General features: G+C 39.0%; 2 protein-coding genes across 2 annotated transcripts in view; one reads left to right on the top strand and one right to left on the bottom strand.

The window, feature by feature from the left end:
- Positions 1–23876, top strand: part of LOC124122006 (multiple epidermal growth factor-like domains protein 10) — a 173190-nt gene that overhangs the window by 110903 nt on the left and 38411 nt on the right. The window lies entirely within an intron of this gene.
- LOC124147300 lies at positions 16097–22606 on the bottom strand. Its single transcript, XM_046517983.2, has 2 exons — positions 18152–22606; positions 16097–16169 (listed from the first exon to the last, which is right to left on the bottom strand). Exon 1 carries the CDS (start codon positions 21115–21117, stop codon positions 18919–18921), a length of 2199 nt encoding a protein of 732 aa, XP_046373939.2. The 5' UTR covers positions 21118–22606; the 3' UTR covers positions 16097–16169; positions 18152–18918.

The following is a 23876-nucleotide window of genomic DNA, read 5'->3' as shown; positions in this document are numbered from 1 at the left end:
GTTAAAGCGTTCGGTTGTCACGCCGAAGACCCAGGTACGATTCCCGACATAGGTACAATGTGTGAGACCCATTTCTGGTGTCCCCCGCCGTGATATTGCTGGAATACTGCTAAAAGCAGCGTAAAACCATACTCACTCGTAAGAATCACGTACATCGCTTTTTTGACATATGTAACTAAGAGTGAGAGAGTGAGTTTGGTTTTATGCCGCTTAGAACAGTATTCCAGTTATATGTTTGTTTGTTGTTTAACGCCGCACTTAGCAATATTCCAGCTATATGACGGCAGTCTGTAAATAATCGAGTCTGGACCAGACAATTGGGATCGATGACATGTATCAACCAAGTCAGCGAGCCTGACCACCCGATCCCGTTAGTCGCCTTTTACGCCAAGCATAGTCGCCTTTTACGGCAAGTATGGGTTGCTGAAGACCTATTCTACCCTGGATTCTTCACGGGTCTATTCCAGTTATATCACGGCATGTCAGTTGTGGGAAGTAAGCCCTAAGTGATGCAGGTCACAGACGTTTACCACTTTGGTGAAACCCACGTGCACTTGGTGTTGGCTTCCATTGTTTATTGCTTATCAGCTATCAGCGCCAATCATCTGTACCCTTTGTTATTTTCCACCTTTTGTTATCTTATCAATGTTGTTGTCCTTACATGTACATATATATGCTCTCTGCCTCATGGCATTCATTCACCTGATGAAGGAGTAAGCATATACTCCGAAACGTTGTGTTCCTCATAATAAAGAAGTTGACATCCATATATCCTCTTCGATACAAATGCCTAGAAATGTCTCCATATCAACATCACCCAGAACTTGTTCCTCTGTATGTCATCAATTTGAAACTTAGAAACACACGAAGGATGAGTTCCTGTTTATTTTCTCAGTGAGTGTTATATATGTATATATTGTTTAACGTACCATTTCACGTAAGGCTGAAACAGTGGTTGTGACGTCACAGAGGAGAAGTACATTGATGCTTGGCTGGAGCACTTTCTCCACATCTCTCAGGATTGTCAGCAGGTCTTCCTCTGTTGAGGAGCTAATGTCGTAATCCACATAGGAAATACCTGATGCCTCCAACAAACAACTAAAGTTGGCATCTGAAACGTATCAAATAGTGAATATATATGCAATGCATGATATCCCATGTCTAATGTTTATGGAATGTTTGATAAAAAACAGTAATACATTGTGGTTTTTAGCTTTTGAATATTTCATTGGCGCTCTTGACAATAAAAAAATCGTAATCAACAGAAACAGCAGTTACTACACATATACACATATTGTACCCCTCCTCTTTAAACTGACATTTACAACATTGTTAAGACTTCATCTTGGGTTCACCCAAGTTGTAAAATAATCTGGATGAAATTCAAAAGAAGAAAAACTTACACAGACCATGTTCATATTCATGCAACACAAGAACAGACCTCCAGGCAAGCGAAAGCAGAAGCTGCACTATCATCCTGTTATGCTGGTACTGGCACCTGTGTCATGGATATATATTTCCATTACACACATCAGGGTGAGGAAAGTATTGTGTTTACCATGCTGTTTTGCCCGTAAAAAGCAAACAGACAGCTAATGGTTTTAAGTGCACGTACACTTGGACAACAAAAATCAACTTCGATTTTGTAGAACAGTCCAAGCAGCTATACTCATCAGAAGGAAGGCATGATCATAGATTAGATAAGGGTATAGACACATAACACCCTGACAGTCGGGGTATAACCGCTTAACATTTAAGCAAGAGTGAGGTAGAGGGATATAACCACGCAACGCCCGAGTCAAAGTGAACACAGGTGGGAGGGATATAGGAATTCAATATCAGTGTGTGTGGGTTGGGGTTGGGAGTGGGGTTGGGGGTGGGGGTGGTGGGTGGTGGTTGTGGGTCTGAGAGGGGTGGGTGGGTGGTGGTGGTGGTATAGCGGTGTAACTAATTAACACTTAAGCCAGGGTAAACGTAGGTTGGGAGGTATGACCACTCACCACGTGAGTCAGGGTTAACGTAGTTAGGAGGAAAATCATCACTTGACACGTAAACAAGAGTGGACGTAGTTAGGAGGGATATCATCACTTGACACGCAAACCAGAGTGGAGGTAGTAAGGAGGGATATCATCACTTGACACATAAACCAGAGTGGACGTAGTTAGGAGGGATATCATCACTTGACACGTAAACCAGAGCGGAGGTAGTTAGGAGGGAAATCACCACTTAACACTTAAGCCAGGGTGAACGTAGGTGGGTGTAGGTAATCTGCATCTGAACCAGAGTGAGTGAGTGAGTGAGTGAGTTGAGTTTTACGCCGCTTTTAGCAATATTCCAGCAATATCACGGCGGGGGACACCAGAAATGGGCTTCACACATTGTACCCATGTCGGGAATCGAACCCGGGTCTTCGGCGTGACGAGCGAACGCTTTAACCACTAGGCTACCCAACCGCCCCCATCTGAACCAGAATAAACACAGGTGACTAGGTACATCCACTTGACACTTAAGCCAGGGTGAACGTAGGTGTGTGTAGGTAATCTGCATCTGAACCAGAATAAACACAGGTGCTAGGTATAGCCACTTGACACTTAAGCCAGAGTGAACACAGATTTGATTCATTATTACCTGGGACATCTGATTCAGTATCATCTCGTCCGCCTGATTCAGTTTTACCTGGGACATCTATTTCCGTATTACCGTGTCCGTTAGATTCAGTATTACCTCGGGCGTGTGAACCAGTATTACTTGGAGCGCCCGATTCAGTACCATTATTCAATATGCTCTCGACATCTCACATCCATCTGACTATTTCCGTGGCATGTTTCATGTTCAAATATTTGAATCGGATCTGTTCGATACCTTTCATCTGTCAGTGTTTACATGTCTAATATACTCACTGTTTTGGTCTCGCCTTGTTATATTATTCAACATTGATGTCCATTATCTCAGCTTTGTTGCTTGGTGCCCACAAAATGCAAAGACTGCGTTAAACCTATCTGTAATGTAGATTTTAATTGGTAATGTTTAAGGCTGTTTACATATAACTCATACAGACTTTAAAGTTGTAATCTTTGTGTTTATCCATCTTATTCTACGTGTTCATTGCTGATGACTGACTGCTAAAGCTTTTTAATCAATCGGAATATGTCACAATTTACTGAATATTTCCCATCCTCTAAAAACATTCTAATAACATATATATGCGTGCATGTTGAATTTAACAATGTGCTGTTTATGATACATTAAGGAGCGCAAGCCTCGGCCTGTGACACCCTTTTTATGATGATGGGAAATATTTCTTAAAGTAAACATTTGTGTTGCTTGCCTGAATGGACTAGCTTGATATTGTCTCTGTTGATGAAAGTTTATAACTGGAATATTGTTTTCAAAACGGCGTTAAACACAACTTACCTACTCATTCACTACATAACTGCAATGATCTTGAACGAGACGATAAACCCCATTTCACCTTCCCTTACATTCATCAAAGTCTCATCTCATGAGGCTATCGCGTCCATAAGTTTGAGGCGCATTGCTATGCCGTGATACAACTGAAATACGATATGACCCAACTCCTTCAATTCCACATAAAGTAGTCCCGGTGATGCATACACTACTGCCTAAAAGTTCATTCCCCTAACACGCGTTGAGAACGCGTGTAACACGCATGTGACACGGGTGCTCAACGGGTTGCACACGCGATTCACATCCGTTGCACACCCGTGTCCAACGGGTGTGAATCGCGTGTGCAACCCGTTGCACACGCGTGTGCCACGCGTGTAACACGGGACCGGGTTCCAGTTGAAGTTGACAAATTTATCAAATGAATAGTGAAATAAAACAAAACAGTGAGAAGTGAAATTTGAGTTAATGAGCGGCCATTGAGCTGTGTTCACCAGACCGTAAATACAAGGTCGGCCCATCTTAATTAGTGTTCGGTTGCTAGACTTTTATGGCATGAACCATTCCACTAGGGTCCAGTCTAGCCATTGTGGCTAGCCGACAGTTGAACAGTAGTGAATTTAGATGCGAGTTTATTGCTAAGAAACCCCCGTGTTGACACGATTGTCGCGGGTTGGTAAATGTTCGCCATTAATAAAATAATTGTTTGTGGATTGCGAACATATTCATTTGCCCACACGAGTCATTCCATTTGATTGCAAATATAACGTTTTTCGTTCGCCAAATTTATGCTTTAGACAGTTCAATTATGACATAGCCGTCACCACTACTAATGTCTCATTATTTCACGTAGGAATATGTCCCATTTCCCCACACCCAACTTTCTGTGTTGTATTTTGAAAAATAAATAAAAGAAGGTTTTGTGTTGGACACTTTTATACTAATTATAAGAGGATGTTGTAAATGAATATGAACAGCCATGCTGTCTGACAGTTGATAAAATTTGAGATCTTCACAATCACCGGGTGTGACCATGTAGACAGAATCTCGTTAGGGTTTGTGATTTTTACATTTGCCCAATTACCATAGTGAGTATTGCTGGGGATACCAAACGTAACAGTTTATTATTAGAGGTTGTGAGTACCTATACCACGTAGATAGGATATATTTAGGGTTTTAATCCTTCTTTGAGAGGCATTTAGAAGTTGGAGTACTACGTTAGGATAAGATTTATGGGTGACTTTAATCCTTTCTTTCTCTGTGGGTAATCCTTTCACGTTCATTTGAGGAAGTCACTCAACCAGGTCATGACAGGTCGTGAGTTTACTTACTAACTACTGTGAGCGTTTTTGGCATGACATCTTTTCTTGTATAAACATAGAAACGATGCTCACTCACTCACTGTTAATCTTCTGCAGTTTCCTGGCAAAGTGGGGATAAACCTCAGTGTCAAAGACGATCAAACTTAGTTCGAATCCTTGTTTATATGTGACATCTCCCAAATGGGGACATTTTCATAAACTTGGCAAGTGATGATGAATTTTAATATTAATATTATTATAGTTTATGAAATTGTTAATAAAACTTTAATAAAATTGTGCTTCACTCTCACGAAAAATATATTGCCTGTGAGTAAATTTATTTGTCACGTTACATCGGCATTTTTCAGTGATATTGGGACTACATGAAACATGGCTGGTTTTACATTTCTGATACAGGTGCTTGACTGACTGAGTAGTTCATGATCAATAAGATATGTTTAAATCAGTCAAGTTTGCAACAATAGATGAATAAGTTGATACATTTGGACCGCAGTTACCGATTAACAACTTAAGACATAGAGACAGGGAGGAGGTATATAACCTAACCTATGATCCTGTTGAGACAGTTGACAGTTAGAACGTTGGATTAAACGACAGTAACTCATTTGAACATTCCCCAGTTATATCATAAAATACATCATAACTCATAACAGTCCGAGAGACAGCTTCCAGACATATACTAGTATTGAAGGGACAATCGCTTTTGACAGTTTAAAAATAAACTCACCTTAAGGTGCTTGGCAAATCAAAACTGACCTCCCTGAATATGTTTTTTAGGTTTGACAGCAACTATGCTTGTGGATTTCAGAGATAGACATGATTGGTTAGCTAGATGTTATTACAATAAGCGAAAATGTCTTAAAAGTCCACAGTTGGTTTAATAGTACAAAAAGTGTGTTATAGATCTATCAACGTCTTCTTTTATTGAACATAATATTTGCACTATATTGCTGTAAGCTGTAAATAATCTAGCCTCCCCATGTACGTAACTTACATATATTTATGTATGGCCAGAACAGCAAATAGAGTTCTGGTAGATAGGTACCTCGGAGATATAACGTGCGCTTTCCGACTTAAGCCTATCTCGCACACGGGGAAGCACTTGTACTATTAGGGTAAAAAAGGGTAATGATTAAATAAAGAAGTGCAACCCCCCCCCCCCCCCCCCCCCACACACACACACCAGTCTGCCTCACCAAGCGTAAGAAAGCATTGTACATGTTCTGATAAACCACACTGATGCAATTAAGCAAATGAATATTTGCTGTGGGCAAATATCTATTTTCTATATATATTTGTAGATATGAAGCATTCTAGTTAATTGTGGATGCATTGGGCAGACAGAATTGTGTTTGTTTCCAGGCCATCCTGATCGTCGTTTACTACTATAAGGTGTATGGTTGGAGGCAAGATCAAAGGCGCCGCACAGCATTTATTAGATAACAGACGGGGTCGTCCGTTTCGCTTTGAACAACCACCCCACCTGTCTGTAGGAGTTATATAATCGGTGGTCAAGTCCACTGCCGGGCTGATGCGGTGTCAGTGTCAGCGATGAACATGAATGCTCAAATTATAGACTTGTAGCACTCACAAGTTGCTTAGCCAAATTATTTGAAAAGTGTATATTCAATTCTCTGATAACAGGAAATATAACCTTAGAAAAAGATTCAACATACAAACAATCAAATGTAGAACACAGTCCTATGCTTATTATCATTTCTTCTGGATATGATCAACCTGCGGAACCCTCTATCCGATGAAGTAACTAATGCTCGCTCATTAAAAGAAATCAAATCCTTAATTAATCGTTCTGATGCAATTATTAATAATTTTGACTTCAAATATTTTCATAGATCATGCCAAATTGTCCACTGTCGCCTTAGGCTCGGCTGCAGTGACTTAAACGCTGATAAGTTTAGACGACATGTATCAGACATACCAGACTGCACTTGTGGATATCACCTTGAAGATGCAATTCACTTTTTCTATAACTGTTAAAAAATACGATAATATCAGAAACACTGTGTATTTTTACACACATGGGTATGGTCTAAAAATTATATTACATGGCAGTAGTTAAGCAGTTCTACAAACATGACTCTTCTTAAATCAGTTCATGACATCATTTCAAAAGCAAAAGGTTTGAGTAGCTTAATTTTATGCATGTAGTAAAGGAAAACTGCATTACCTTATTTCAAAGACACCACTTGCTTGCTTTCATTTGTGCATTTTGTATGTTTATGTTCATCACTCTCTTATATATATCCAGCTGTTGTTAAGTTGTTACCTGGAGAGGTATTACATAAGCATGTTTTGCTTGTTTACCGATTTCCAGATTTCTTTTGAAATAAAAATACGTTTAAGCCAACACAGCTAACCGTAAAACACATGATTGTAAACTATTCAAAAAGGGGCACTAATCTCTGGCTTCTTCTCGGGTGTCGGACTCAAACTCATTTATTCTTAGAATAACATGACATACAATTATCGACAATTTTTATTATGTACAATTTAATGAAAATAGGATACGTGGATACTAATACAATTTACCAATTGTATTGTACACATTGTTAAGGAATTTAGATAGGCCTTTAAGATTTCTTACACTGTTAGTGGTCATAATTTTCTTAAATGTTTGGAAACTTAAGATATTGCTTATTTAAGAGTTCATATCGCCGTTGGTGAAAAGCTTCACATCGGAATATAATGCAATTCATCTCCCACGGCGATAGAATCACAGAGTGGACACTGGTTGTCTTCCCTGGGAATGTTCAGCCATCGACCAGTTTCAACTGGTACTCCTTGGTTAGAAAGTTCTGACTTTTAGTATTGGGAGAAATATTGATTTTGAGAGCAGTAGATATTTCGCAAATGAAGGTTGATTCTTCAGGTAACACGACCTTTGGATTTCCGCTTGGGCTTACTAGCTGCCGTGAGTCAATTTGCTCGTTAACGCAACCGAGCGTGACAAGAGACTGGGCTACCAGTCTGCAAGGACAGCTAAATAAACTTACGCATTTTTGAAAACTGATTGGTTACCCGTGATCTATGAAGATTTCAACAAAGGGCGCATGGTAATTACTTTCTTCAGCCTAAACAAACAGACAAATTACGGCGAAAGCTCATCGGATGTCGTCATTTGGAAATACCCCTGATTGTTACAGTTTGCTAATAAATAAATGTCCTGAGTGAAAGCATTTGCGGATTTCAGATTGCGTGGATGATACAATTACTACTCCCTTGTTGTCATCCACATTTTCTGGTATAACCCTACACTTCTGTATTTGTCGTAATTCACATGCTGCTCAGTTAATGAATTTATAACATGTATACTTAGTTGTAGCACCACTCAGATTACCCGATAAAGGTTCAAATTTGGTCTTTCTTGTACCTGGGGTAATTATTTAATCTAAATCCAGGTTTGAAGTGAGGTGGAATGTGAGTTATGCACGTCGCAGCCCAGCAAGTGATGTATGATCAGTTGCTTTACTTTTTTTGTAAATCAACTGATCATTCCCAGACATCAAAGGATCAACAGGAAATACATTGATTGATTAATTACTGTTATCTTGCACAGTGGATATGTCAAAGGTAAGTGTTTACATGTGAAGGTAGGGTTACTAAACCTAGGGAATACTCATATCATGGCGTGAAGTACAGATGTAAAAACAACATACAGTCAAGTCTCGTTAATCCGACAGTCGTTAATCCGACACTCGGCTTTATCCGACACAAATGATGGGAACCGATTGATTCAGCGCTATTTAGTCCCGTTAATCTGACATTCTCGCACTCCGACTCGACACACCTATTTGCAACGAATTACTGAAATCACTCATTAATCAGTCTCGTTAATCCGACACAGTGGTCAGCGTACTCCGTGGTCATCTGCCCGCGAGTACACAACCCCGTATTTTGACACGCACCGGCTGCAGAGATTAACTTTAACAATTAACACTAGATGCCAGGATCATAAAGAATTTCAAGCTTTATTATAAGAAACAAATGAAATTACACCTCGACAATGTTGATGCTGAAGGACCATCGAATGTACTTTGTTCAAAGGGTAACCGATAATACACTGACTGGTTGTTCATTGTTATCTAACTCAATGTATGTTTTTAAGAACCGTGGACATTATAAGAATAGTTGTCAGTGGGCTTTCTCAGCTAACTTGGCACCTATGTGAAACAATTGAAACAAAATAAGTGATCAGTTAAGAAACAAACACGGGTTATACTATTCGATACATTTAAATAACGTTTAAAAACGATATATTTAAGTATTTTAATATATTTCATATATATTCCAAATATTGTTTCCAAATAATTATTATTAAAGTATTTGATTCTCACATAGACATTTTACATCGAATAAGTATTTTTGTACAGCTGCAGACGCAATGGATATTGTTCCTGTATGTTGATATTCCCGGATACATTATAACTTTGGTAGGTTGTTATAATGATATTTGCATTTTGTTTTCATTCATTCGCTGCAGCTTTGAACAGAATCATTCTTGTTCCTTTCCGTTTGGTTGGGAAGTTTTTCGATGCGCGATAGACGGTGTTTTCACAAGTATTTTCTTTTGTAAGCGTGTATATGTTACAGTCAATGTGTAAAATATGATTCACTCAGGCAATTTATTAAATATCTAAATATTTCAGTCATTTTACAAATTGACTGAATAATCCATTCATTTATTTAACCGACTGACTAAAAATGATAAAGACGACCAAGAGAGCTTAAACACATCACAATATATTAATTATGCTAAGAAAAGAAGCCAAACAATACAGAACTGTACTTGGTGATGGTATTAAACATAAACAAATATTTGGAATTCGTTATCATATTAATAAAGATGGACATATTTTTCAGTTAATTTGTAAAATAAACTGAATATTTAGGCGTTTTAATACATTTCCTTATTGAAATCTGTTTACATTTTGAATGTAAACATATACACACGGTAAAATAAGCAAAGTTCAGTGAAATATTTACTGTGTTGCAAGTCAAAATAGTGTACACGAAGATCGCACAATTACCAAGCAAGTGGCTTATCAAAACTGCATCAGCATTACCGATGCTCCCCACAAATATACCTACATTTCAAAAACTGTATTTAATTTTTGTTGATCAGTGTGACCATACGTCCTTCTACTTTCAATTAAAATGCGCTTACGAATGGCGAGCACAGGTCGCGAACAAGTCTAGATTTCTGCTATATCATCCGGGTACTCACTGGGAAAATACAGTAATGCACAGGTAACAACTACTCCCGCGGAATTGCTTTAGATCAGTGTCCTTTGTACGTTGAAATACTATATATTGTGAAAGACAAAATGATGTATCAAGGATCAAGTAGAAGATACATTGACCGTTGCGCTGGGAGTTTATTCAACAGACCGTGAAAATAACACTGCTGTATCTTATTATTTATTTTAGATGATGCAGGCAAAGCTCACTTCTCCTGGCGGCCATTATCAAACGGCCAGCTAAAACACAACCCCGCGCTTACGTCTACAGGTCTCTTCCTGTAGTACGGTAATTAGTATTCTCTCCCTCAAGTGTATCCTCAATGATATAACCCACCCTCATTAATTACATGCTGCTCTTTTCCAGCCTCACGGCTATGGAGCTGTGATAAAGAGTCCAAGTCATCATAAAGTAATTAGGGTCCAATAAAAACAATGCGCCGCCAAACCTCATACATATTATCACTGAAAGTCGTACTACAGACGGTTAATGTCAAATCACAATAAAAGCATTTCAATTGCAATAACATGTTCCAGGGCCATGTATTCTCTTAACACCATCGGATTTAGAAGCAATGGTCGTATAAAACAAAACAGATCTATTTAATCGCAACAGTATTCATGTTATTCCCACTAAAATCACATAAAGAAAGGAGACATTAGGAAATACGTGTGTATTATCATTTTCGTCAGGATAACAATATTTTCTCTCCATGTTACCACCTCCAGGTTCAGCTTAAGACGGGTCCTCCTTTGGTCAAAAGTTTGTTCCCCCTCTAATGAGTGTGTCACGCGTTGCACACGAGTGGCGGACGGGGTGCACACCCGTGTGCAACGCGTTGCACACGGGTCTCACACGCGTGACCAACCCGATGCACACTGGTTGCGTAACGCGTTGCCCATGCGTGTAAGGGGAATGAACTTCTAGGCAGTAGTGTAAGATGTCTTCCCTAAACCTGATATCAACAATGGCACTTCATCTATAGTTAAGTTGCTTTTCAAACGTTTTCCATTATGGCGTTAACAACACTCAATCACTCAATGTCTAATCTCATTGTTTACGGGGCCAGCGAGAGTGAGCAGTGTAGATTATTTATGTCTTTGTTTGGTCCAGTTTAAAATGTTGGTGGAATGTTTAAAACATTGAATTCATTTCCTCCGCGATAATTGGTGTTCCTCACCATGATATGACTCACAGCTTGGCAATGAAAAACCCAACTCACTCAATGTCAAAATCAGCTTAAACCTCACATATGTATCATGAAATGTTTTTACATCTATAGACTGGTATTATATCTACTAAATACCACTATACAGTGGCAAAAATCGTGGTATTTAAAACAAACATGTTGCTCAAAGTGAAGCCCTGTTCCATCTTCATATTCAACATAGTCTCTATTAGAAGTGTTTGCTCTGTGCTCGGTCCGACTTGGCTCTCGCACCTGTTGGGGTTTAGTCCCATAGGGATTCGAACCCACATTCCCAGAGTGATGGGAAGGTATTCAACCAAAAAAGTACTTGAATCTAAAGTACTAAGAAAGTGTTATCCCAAATATAACATTTGTTACATTTTACCATTTTCTAAATGGGTTTTTGTATTCATAGCTTTCGGCCATGGGTGCCGTGACAATTTACACTTGTCAGAGGTGTACACAAAGTACTTGATCTAGACTACCAGTAGTCGGACTTTCATTTTTGTGTAAATTAATCCTCCACCTACTATATATATTCTGTACAATGTTCCTCATTCAGTCTTGCTTGACCGAAACGATCTATACTGAAACGTCTCCTTTACAGTATTATAGAAGTTGTTGTCCGTAAATTGTATCTACTTTGTCATCCGTCAACTTCTAAGTAATGACTATAAAACAATTCAAGAAAACTGTGGAATGCCTTGTTTTCATCATGAGTCTTTACATGCTTCACAAGAGGATCCTATGGTCCCCAGTATGGTGATCTCCCTTCAGTGGCTGACGATTTCTAGCCCATTTTTACATCGTGTTGTTCATTAATGCTCACTGCTTTTTTTAATATTCTCAACTAGTTTAAAATCAAGTCTGTGATATTCTAGTTATTCTACTGTCCATCGTTGACAGCTTCTTATTTAGTCTAAATATATGTATCATAAATGTATAACTTCTCGTCACGATATGGCTGAAATACTGCCCATGTGACGTTAAATAATAAATCACTCACTCATAAGAGGATCATCAGACAAATAAATGTGTGCAAAAGTGCACAAAACAATACTATCATGAAGAGCATCCACGTTAATCAAATCACGCCCTCTCATTATGATTGGTTAATATAAGCGATTGAGAGAAGGGCGAAGGTGGTGGGATCCATTGTCTGACATGATTCTTCGTGTTTCGTCTAATCAACAACACCAAAAGAATATGACGTGAACAGCATAAATATTTGTGGCTTTAACTTTATTGAGACCGTTCAGCTTTGAACTCCAGATTTTTCTTATGTCTACATTTGTACTCTGACCGAAGTTTTTCCTTGATATGGGCATTCTGGAGTTTGTCCCTAAATCGGAATCCCTAAGAAGATATAGGCCTGACCTTCCACGACATGGTCAATAACTTCTCCCCCAAGTAAACTGACTGATCTTCCCTCTTCTACCTTGCCACGTTTCAGATGAAGAATGTTGCAATTGTCGAGACCAAACGATATCATAACAAAAGGACTCAACAATGAGTGTTGAATTCGCCATACATTTACTTCTAACCTTTAGTTTGATAGATGCTTTAACTACTCTCTGTGCATAACAGATTTATTGACAGAGGCGTACACATGTCTGACATGCATGAATGACAACTGACAAATATTTTCAAACATCAGGGGCAGTTAATTCTAATCATCATTTCCGGTTAACATATTAGGTTAGGTAAAGCATATAAGAGTGCAAATAAAACGTCCATAAAATATCAATACACAGTAACTTAAGTTTACATTCTAACAATAAGAATCTGTTTTTAGTGTGGACCTTCCATGGGCAATATGTTCAAGGTCATCCATGTAACAGAGGTGAGTAAAGGGTGTTGGGGATCTGTGTTGAGGATGTACAGGATGATAACCTTCCTCTTTGCTAAGCAAAACGCTTAAAGGATTTCGTGAAAAACAGAAAAGCAAAGGACTAAAATAATCGCCCTGAAATATTCATCTTCGAACAGAAATGGGTTCCGAAGTCACCACCTGCCTATGCGTATACATCTTAAGTTGAGTTGACTTGCAATCAATTAAAGACTTCAGTAAAACAAGTATACACTCAGAGTGGTCAATACTTTCCAATGACTTCAAAATCCATTCGTGTGGTACAAAATCATAGGCTTTTCTGTAGTCTATCCAAAATATTGAGATGTTACCGTCGAAAGTTTTAGCCTCTTCAAGGAAAATTTTCTGAACTAACTAATTGATCCTCACAACCCCAGCATCCCCTTGTGACTTCTCTCTGCTCCATGTACATAATGTCATTGGAAGCGCAGTATGATAACACAAGATCTGTAAGAAACCATGTATATAGTTTGTACTGTGTATTCAGACCAAAAAATAGGGGGAAAGTTTTTAGGGTCAGTCAAATCACCTTTCTTTGGGAGAAGTACTGTTCGACCTTTGCACAACCAAGCCGGAACATCCCCTGTATCCACAAGATAATTTAAAAAGTGAAGTAATGGTGATTAGTCCCTGACAGGCATTCGTTGTGTGGAATAGGACCGATGATAGCAGATGGTTTATGGTACCTGAACAGAATGTTCATCATAAAAACTAATTACAGACATTAATTATTCACAATACCAAGATCGAAGGTCGTTTCACACATTCAACAATGTATGCAATCATGTTATTTTTGTAGGATTAACACAAAACCCTTCCGGACGTATCCGTATGTCTGCTTAGCATCACAAGATAGATTATATACATATGTAGTAGACCAAGTCTACATATAAGCCAATCCCGCACCACAGCTCCGTAGCGCCAGTAGCATTAGGCCACGCCCCCAAATAGTTTTGGATTACGGAACATGTGATTTCCGCCCTTCACTTGGACATTTAAATACTCTCTACAAGACTGCTTCCGTCGTCTTGTGGTAGAGCGTCCGCCTGAAGGAGCGGGAGATCGGCGTCGTACCAATAGACGTTAAGAGATGGTACTTGTTGTTACCCAGCCTGATTCTCGGCATTGAGTGCCTAAAACGAGGACTGGTCGGCTCAAGAGTCAGTGCTATATACTGTGCCTGTGCGGTGTCATGTTAAACTTAAACATGGTATCTCATGGTATCTCAGTAGGCTAGCACTAGAAAATCGACATTAGTCTGGACTAGTACAAGCAGCCGCACACACACATGTATGTACGTCGCTTTTGAAGTACAATAATTTTGAACGCGACGTTAAACCCCATTTCATCTCACCTCACTCTCTACGAATTTTATGACTTTTTATCGCTCGGGAATTGACTATATGTATCTTTTAAAATTGATATTCTCAACAATATTTCTTTCACGATACTTGCACTCTAAATAATTAATTACAGGCAATCTCAAGGTGGACTTCAACTGTTTATACTCTACCAATTTCATTCATTTGGGAATTGTGAAAGGTGGCGGCAAAAGTATTATTGATTAATAGCTGGAGAAATCTATGAAGTGGAACTTCAAACATACACATGTGCACTGGTTCAAATTCTTATGAAATATTCTCGACAATAACATTAGTACAAAAGGCATAAGCTCTTTAGCATATTCGTTTATTTGGCTCTGATATATTTTATATCAATACAAATTTAGTGTGTTGGCGCCTTGTGACTGGGGCAGTTAAACCTAAAACAATTTATTAATCAAATTAAGTGAAGACAAATAACGAAGGGTAGAGTAAAATCCCATCGACATATAACTGCTTATCTTTTCCCTGTGTGTATACAACCACGTGTTTTGGAATAGAGATGTATCAAGTGCATCATATTAACCACGTACAGAGGAATCAACGAACGTCAGTTCAGGAGACGAAAACTTGATGTGAGTGAGTGAGTGAGTTGGGTTTAACGCCGCTTTTAACAGTATTCCAGTCATATCGCGGCGTGTCAGCTTAATGCGGGAAGAAAGCCCAAAGTGATGCAGGTCTCGGACATTTACCACTTCGGTGAAACCCACGAGCACGGGTATGGTGCTGACAAACCTAGAAATATAATTGGGGCGAACCGGGATTCGAACCCACAATCATAGGTTTCTGGCGTGCCCAAGGGACGCAACTCTGCACCGCGAATCGCGGCGCCTTCGACGACTGGGCCACCCGTGCCCCCCAAACTTGATGTAAATGATGTCACACATCACACTTCAAAATGGTCTCATCCTTTATCATGCGGCATATGTTTGTAATATATGCAAACATGGCTAACCTAGATATGAATATATGTTTCTTCTGTGTTTTTTCTGCATTGTTTATGTTGCCTGTGCTGTGTGATATTATGAGGGCAACGCTATCTTTCATAGCCTTATCCTTTGCAGAAGTACGAGGTTTTCCATTAACTGAAAAAAACACGTTATTACAGCTGATTGGAGGAATTTGTTATCAGCTAAAAAGAAACATCAATATCGGTTTTAAAACATTTACTGCAATAAACAAGAAAGTCAATGAACCACTATACAAATATGGAAACGTCATAGAACAAACCAGATGACGTCACTATTGAACGTGACGTCACCTATCTCTATCCTATGACGTCACCTAACAACGGCCCGTCGTCAAGCAATATGAGGGCATTATCAAGTTACAGTGGCCCGCTCATTTCTGAAAACATGCGGACGGTTAAACGATAATTCTATCTATTTTAGCTATAAATACCTCTCAAAGGACAAATGATAAATTCACTGAAATTACTGATGTGTACATTAGGGCAGGCTGACCTACAGCTATTTTAGGCGTATTGTTCTTCCTGGTTATCAATCTAGATCCTGATAGCCACGCACTTTGCCATCAAGGAAGGGGATTGTACTTACACGAGCATCCTGTTTGAATAATTCGTGTAATTTTACAGTTACATCCTTACAAGTACCAGGTTTCCCTGTGGCTATCGCCGATTCGCTCACAGTTGTTAATGTAAGTGAAACAGAGTTAGTTTTTACACTAAAACTGATCAAAACCTAGAATGCTTTCGGGGGGAATTAGCCACGGGATCAACACACCTTCAAAGACAAACAGAGAGAGGTTCTCAGGCAAAGCAGGAATCCTTTATTAAATGTTTTCATCATCATCAAGCATATAGACATAGTCAGACAATCTCCTTCATCATCAAACACAAAGACATAATCAGACAAATAATGAAGCAGTGATACAAAAACTGTTAAGATATTCTTTGTCATATAATAGACATGCGTTAATAAACAATTGCTTGTTATGTGATCTCACTTTGAGAACAATGCATTAACTTCAGAGACGTCTCAGTACCTATTCAAGTTACAGCCTAATATAACATTGCATAAGATTACGTAACACATTTATAATTAAAATACCATTTGTAAAATAATAACAAAGTGTAAAGTGTAAGCTCAACTCATTGGATATTCATTTATATTATAGCAGTAAACATTTGATATAATGCAGACCTTATAATCAATTCACATTAAATTACTCATTGATAATTACTCATAATGTTTGGTCTATATATTTAAGGTGCTCATAAATAACATCTGAACAATGTTTACAAAAGCATTCATATGAAAGATTATAACAACACCTTTCTTGAACAATGACATGTCTAATAACTTATTTTACATTAAATACGGTACATGTGACGTCATGAACTATAGCTGATTCAGGTGTACACTCCAGAGTTAAATAGTGAACACAAGATTTAATACGGTAAATAATAATGGGACCTGCATTCAATGACTGAATACACTATACTAAATTCAGATAACAGCTTTGCGCAACATGATTAAATACGGTACGTGACGTCACTGCCGAGCGCTGGTGAGTGTGCCGTTATATAACAATGAGCGGTGCCGCCTGTGCATACCGTGCTATGTGGGCCGAGCTTATACAAATCACACATGAATGAATACCGTATTTGAAACTTGAAATATATATGAATTAAAAACTGATTATTAGTGAACGTATGTTCTATTGTGAATGTTTATGAACCTTATTGGAGATTTCGCCAAAAGAGAGAAATTGCTTGTGAACTGTAGTTTAAAAATGAATATAAATACTGCTATAGGAAAGCCTGTTTCATTATAACTATTCTACAACATAAAACTACTACGTTATCTGTAGCGTCCAAATTATGCTAAAAGTATAGTATCAGAGATATTCTATACAGCGTCCATTCATCTTACCGAATGGAAATAATATGCATAAATTGGAAAACATAAATTTATCAGGCATTGCTTAATTTGCGTGCATTTATCTAGAACAAAAAGTTACGTTCAAGTATTGTAGTCTAGTGATATGCCCTCACAAAGTAGTTACCTAATGAGAAATATATTTTGGGCTACAGATAAGAATAATATACTTTGCTGTACTTGCACTGATCTGGTTTTGTATATAAAGAATATATTTGATGAATGAACATCGGATATAAGTTATATTCTTGAACCGTATTTATCAGGCATAAGAACGCAAACAAATATACATAAAGTAAATTATATCGAGTAACTGGATCATGTTAATGCATATTGACGCATTTAACGTTGTTGCATTATAAAACCACTCTACTAACGATACAGCATACAATAAGGTAAATAACACGACACACATATGAATAGTGGTCCTACCGATACATGGACAAATAATTCATACATTATTATAATGCACGCTGTTCACATTAAAACATGATAATTATGAAGCATCCACGACACCTGTGATTACTAATTACAAATGTATTTGCCTAGTAGTTTTAACCCGATAAGTAAACATGTGGGATACGAACGCTGATTGTGGAATAGTAATATTTCTACATGCGACGCACGCATATAAAGTACTGTAGTTAATTTGTGTCAGTAAAACTTGAATAATATGCAGCTTAGATTCGCACGGCATTTCTAATACATAGAGTATAAGTTCATTGTTCAAGCAAGATATTCATACAAAATTAAAGACAATTTTAAAAGACAATTTTAAGCAAAGTTCAACCTAAATGCCAAAGTAACAAGTAAAAGTGACTTACCTTCAAAGACAAACAGAGAGAGGTTCTCAGGCAAAGCAGGAATGACTAACAGTCGATTTCCCCCTATATTTATACCTGAGACCTCCTTTGTTAATCTGAAGGCAAGTCTACACGAGCGTGTCCAGTTTGAAATTTGAGACTTTGGACTAATAAAGACTGGACATGTTATACAATTTTGTATGATGGGTTTGGTCTGTTAATAGCCAAAGCCCACGGTCAGTTTGGAAAGTTGCGTAATAGAAGATTATAAATGCCGATAGAATCACTCAGCTCGTGTTTGGTTTCGCGTTTTCAATTTTCTAGTTTGGTCAGTTGACGCTAAATAGCTGATAACGGTACACTGGTAAGGGCCGAACGCGCTGACCACTACTAGTTGTTATTCAACATGTAATTAAAGTCTCGCCGGCCGACCTGATTGTGGCGGCGTAAATCTGAAGTGCCAGATGTTGTTATGCAATTTCTTATCGCTAGTATGTACCAACAGGTCTTAAATGGTTAACCGACAACTTATGAATTGAAGCCGAATTTCACAAAAAGTTGAATAAAATATAGCAATTTTAGCACTGTTACAATATCCCTGTGCGTCGTGGAGCTTTTGACCTCAAAAGCTTGAAGTAACATCAGGTAAAATAATGGTAGTTAAAGTCTAAGTGTACAAACATAAGATATGATCACATCTAAGAACATGACAACAATGATACATACTGTTCAGAATGCCCAAATCTAATATGTACATTCAATAAGTATAGAAATACATATTGCAACAACTAAAATTGAGGTAGAAGTGATGTCGGGTCCACTACCTTATAATATCCATTGTGAACTAGAAGGACATAGGCAGTGAATGGCTGTTTAAAGAGTCGCTGCAGCTTTTGGGCTGTAAAGAATGATATCTGAATGGTTGAGGGAACGGTAAGGGATGTGCTAGTAAGTTTATTTGTTACTATAAAGTCCGTCCAATCAACTGACAGAGTGGGAAAAATGTATCCCGAAACACAAAGGTTGTCTACTGTATATGGGGCCTGGATGTCCCAGTAGGCAGGGCATAGAGTCAAAGACAAAATAGGGACAGTGACACATTCAGGACCTGTAGTAAGTTCTAAAACAAGGCCATTCTGAAGTCCTGAACGGCGCTGAAAGACTAGTATAAGCAAGATGGAGGCAATTAAAAGTGTGATAAAACCAAGAAGGATTGAGACATGGTAGTCAGCAAGATCTGTGATGACAAAGTCCGTGGGTGGAGTACTAGCAGTGGCATGATCATTATAATTAAGAGCTGGTGGTTGCACTGCTTTGGTGGGGACAACGCGAGTGACTAACAAGAGTGCTGCAGATAGAGTTCGAATTTTCAAAAACATCCAAACAACCAAAATTATAGACACAGCTGATGCAATTGAGGCGCTTAAGGCTAGAATAGCATTCGTATCAAGCCAGGAACTTGGAGGAAGACTGATTTGACCATCAAGCAGTGGCTCAGCAATTGTTTGAAAGATTGTTTGATCCTTTTTAGCACTCTCTGCAACACGTCTTAAACTGAGGTGGGCTTGATTGTCGTTAGCCAAAACATTGGAAATGGCATGGGAAAATATATTAAATTTTTGAATTGTGAAATTAATTGATTTCCTAAAATTGGTATCCCCAGCTATACTGGAGAGGGCCGAGTCATCAAAGAAATGTTGTAATAAGGCTAGATTGACAGGATGGAGATGGGTGATGTGAGAGGTGGAATTTCTACAAGAACTGAAGGAGGCTGGGTAAAATATATCTTCAGTTGAGAGAGAGCAATAGCAGGGAGTTGCAATAAGACAAAATTGACACCCAGGAATCATACGGTGAGTGCCAGGACAAGTAAGGGTCAGGAATGGAACTCTGTAGACAAGAACATTTGAAGAACCAACAGAGATGAGTGTAGGCGGTTGAGGTCTGGTTACATAGCGGAAGTTACAAAGTGCCTTAACTTGTTGTTTATTGTTTTGAAAGAGTGCCAACAGACAAGAAGATTTAGTAATTGAATTAAGAGAAAGCCTAACTGGACATAGCAAATGAAATTCATCACCTGTACATGGGGTAAGCATTGAGCTATCAATATTGATATGGTGTTGGGAATCAGCAGACAACGCAAAATAAGTAGGAGTGTCTAACAATTGGGTAGAATGTGGTGAAGTGCTATTGATTGGCAAAGGTAAAGAGATAACTTTATACATTTGAAGGGGTTTAGCCAATGAAGAGAGTGGAAATTTAACTGAGATATAGATATGGGACTTAGTACGGACAAAGATAAATTTAGCATGGGAATAATAATATGTAGGGTTCGTGTGCAAAAGTTGAAAATTTGGATATTTATCAGATAAAACTGCAGACAGGTGATGAATTGTTTGTTCTAAAATTTCTGGTGCTACCAGCAATGGTGATAACTTATTTTTAGCTAAGTCTAAGATTCCTAACTTTAGTTCTTCCAACTGGTGTTCTATAATGGAAGCATGTTGGATTTGATCAATCAATAGGCCTGTAAGAGCAGTAAATGTAGACTGGATTGTTTTGACATTGTTTTCCATAGCAATAGCTGTAAATGTAATTGCATCATGATTAGCTTTGACACCTTTAAGTGCATTCTTAAATCTAGAGTCGACAAGCTTCATAAACGAGGAGAGATGGGCAGAGTGTTGTTGGATGGTGTTTGCAAGGTTGATATCATGTCTTGTGAGAGCATTAATATGTTTGGCGAGAAGGTTAACATCACTGGTAGTAGCAGTACCAAACAATGTTTTAGAGAGAGACCCGACAAAACTAAGAATAGCGCGTTTTGATCTCGATGATGAAGGTATCTTTGATGCTGGAATTAGCTTAATAATTTGTTGTCTAGTTTCATTTAGCTGGGCAACGCATCTAGTTTTAATTACATTTAGATGCATTTGAATTTGGTGAAGTAGGACACAGGTTCTGTTACTGTGAAGACATCCACTCATGGTTGGGATGCCTGGTACATGTGGAAGCTTCACCTCGTATGTGTGAATCCAGTAATCTGTGGCAAAATTGATTTGAGATGACGGTTGAAACAAAACCCCATAGTTAAGACGTTGAACTGGACCGGAAGCGAGGACAGAAGGGGCGCTAAACGAGAGTAGCCACAGGATAATCAGACTCCATGATGAACCTTAGAGAAACGAAAGAGAACATGGGACCATTAGATGAGATGACCTGGTTGAGCCTGATGTTCTGGCCAGCAACATCTGAACAACCTAGCACTATGAGACACAGAAACGACGTAACTGTAAGAAGGGGTGGTCATTCAACATCTAAGGCAACAGTTAGAAACTTCTCAAAGATAGGTGGGAGCTGATGAAACCTTGGTGTCTTATTTAAAGTATTTTCGCCCATTTTTGCGCCTTTTACCGGACATGGTTCTAGATCTATGGAAGTGTTGGATTAGGTCCTGACTGAGATTGCGGGATGGTTCCCAAGTGGTTTTGGCGTAACCTAACCATTTGATGTGATAGTGTTTGGTGCCGTTGACAACTTTGCATTCGAGAATCTTGTCAACAGTATATGTTTGGTCATCTTGAGATGTGGTGTCTGGCTGCTGTGAGAAGCCGGTATCTGACTGAGATGTAGATGGTGTACTGCCTTGATCAGAGATATATGGCTGTGACTGGACCATCTGTGTGTCAGGATGTGTGTCAACATCATTGCTTGGAACTGGAGTTTGACATCTCGGGTTTTGGACATGATCTGGGAGTCTATTGTTGGGATGTGTGCGGGCAATGTGAGGTTTCAATCTGTTTGCATGGATGAAGGCTTTGTGTGGTTTGTTCGTTTCTGTGTTTTGAATTTTGTATGTGTGATTTGGACCTAATTCTAGGATAGTGTAGGGACCTAACCATTTCACTGCAAGTTTTGGGGACTGGCCTGGGAGAACATGTGAATTCTGCAATAATACAAGATCACCTACAGCATATGATGGTTCTTTTGCTTTGAGGTCCGTGCGTTCTTTGTTGACATCCTGAGAAATTTCCATGTTATCTTTGGCAATTGCTTTTGCTATCTTTAGATTCTCAAGAAGACATTTAAGATGACTTTCTGCAGTTTTGCCAAGAGTTGGTTTGGGAAGAAGGGCAGTGTCAATGGGGAGATGCATCTCTCTGCCAAAGATGAGGTAAAATGGTGTGTACCCTGTGGAGGCACATGGTGTGCTTCGCATTGCCATCATTACACATGGAATGAGGTCTGCCCAGTTGGACTGATCTTGAGGACAATATGCTCTAAGGGCTTGTTCAATAGTCCTGTTGCGTCTCTCACACATGCCATTTGTCTCAGGGTGATATGAGGAGGTCAGATGATGCTTAATTTCAAGTAGTTCACAAAGAGCATTGACAAGCTTTGAAGTGAACTGACGACCTCTGTCGGAAAGAAGGGTTTTTGGAGCACCAAAGCGCGTAATGACCTGATTAAAGAGAACATTAGCCACCTCAGTGGCATCCTGAGTTTTTATTGCGAAGCCTTCAGTCCACCGAGTAAAGGAATCAACTACAAGTAGAACATATTTGAAACCATCTTTAGTTTCAGGCAGGGGACCTAAGATGTCTATGTGGAGACGAGAGAATGTATCTCCAATTGGCATGGGAACCATAGGAGCATGTCTACCATGGGACTTGGACTTAATCTTCTGACACACTTCACAGGACTGAATGTAGTTTTCAATGTCTTGGTACATGCCAGGCCAGTGATATTTGGAAATGAGAGCCTGAAAAGTGGAATCTCTACCAAGATGACAGCCACCTACTTTGGAATCATGATAAGCATAAAGCAGGTCCTTACGTTTGCTAAGGGGGACAACACCTTGAGTGATTTGTGGAGGTCTGTGGGTCTTTGAACCCCTAAATTTGGGCTGATACAAATGATAGATAATGTTGTCTTTAATGACATATTCCTGGGAACGACCAACAAGACCTTTGACTTGGGCATCAGTGTAACTGGGAGGGATTTCACCATTTGAAAGGTAATCAATGATTGGTCGTAGGTCTGGAGAATTGTATTGCTGTACATCAAAGTGCTCATCATCAATGTCATAGCCTGCACACATTACAGCAGGACCAGATGCCACAGTTTCGTTAGCATAGTAGAAATCAACAGCTAATGGAACTGGAGGGTCTGAGGACAGGTCTGAATCAGATGAGGGGTCAGAGGGTAGAGGGGATGATGTGGATGTGACATGAGAGGTCAGGGGCCTTTTGCTATACACATCCTGATAAGTCTCTCTGGGGGGTGGCCTGGAGGAGAAGTTTGGGGTGGGTATAGTTTTGTTTATAGGAGGGGCAGGACATGCAACTACTTGTGCATATGTTTGTCGAGATGGTAAGGGTGGTGAAGGTATGTCATCTGTAACTGGTGCAGTTTTGGGTTCAGGGTATTTAGTTCGAGATAAGGCATCTGCATTTGTATTGGCTTTCCCAGGTTTGTGCACAATTTCGAAATCATAATCTTGGAGCATAATAGACCATCGTCCAAGACGACCAGTTTCATGTTTAACACTTTTTAGCCATGTGAGAGCTTTGTGGTCTGTGTAAACTTGGAATTTGTTCCCAGCCAAATACACTCTAAATACCTTGATCCCTTCTACAACTGCCAAACATTCTAGTTGTGTAACACCCCAATTTCTTTCTGTGGAATGAAGTGACCTGCCGCCATAACAGATGACATGCTCTTTACCATCTGAGCCTTTCTGACC

This window comes from Haliotis rufescens, unplaced genomic scaffold, assembly GCF_023055435.1.
Source record: "Haliotis rufescens isolate VD_foot unplaced genomic scaffold, xgHalRufe1.0.p SCAF_22, whole genome shotgun sequence".
In the NCBI taxonomy this organism is placed as follows: domain Eukaryota; kingdom Metazoa; phylum Mollusca; class Gastropoda; order Lepetellida; family Haliotidae; genus Haliotis; species Haliotis rufescens.
This window is presented reverse-complemented; position numbering and strand designations above follow the sequence as displayed.

Coding starts and splice junctions, on each gene's coding strand:
- LOC124147300 (XM_046517983.2), bottom strand. CDS start 21,117: ATGAGTGGATGTCTTCACAGTAACAGAACCTGTGTCCTACTTCACCAA.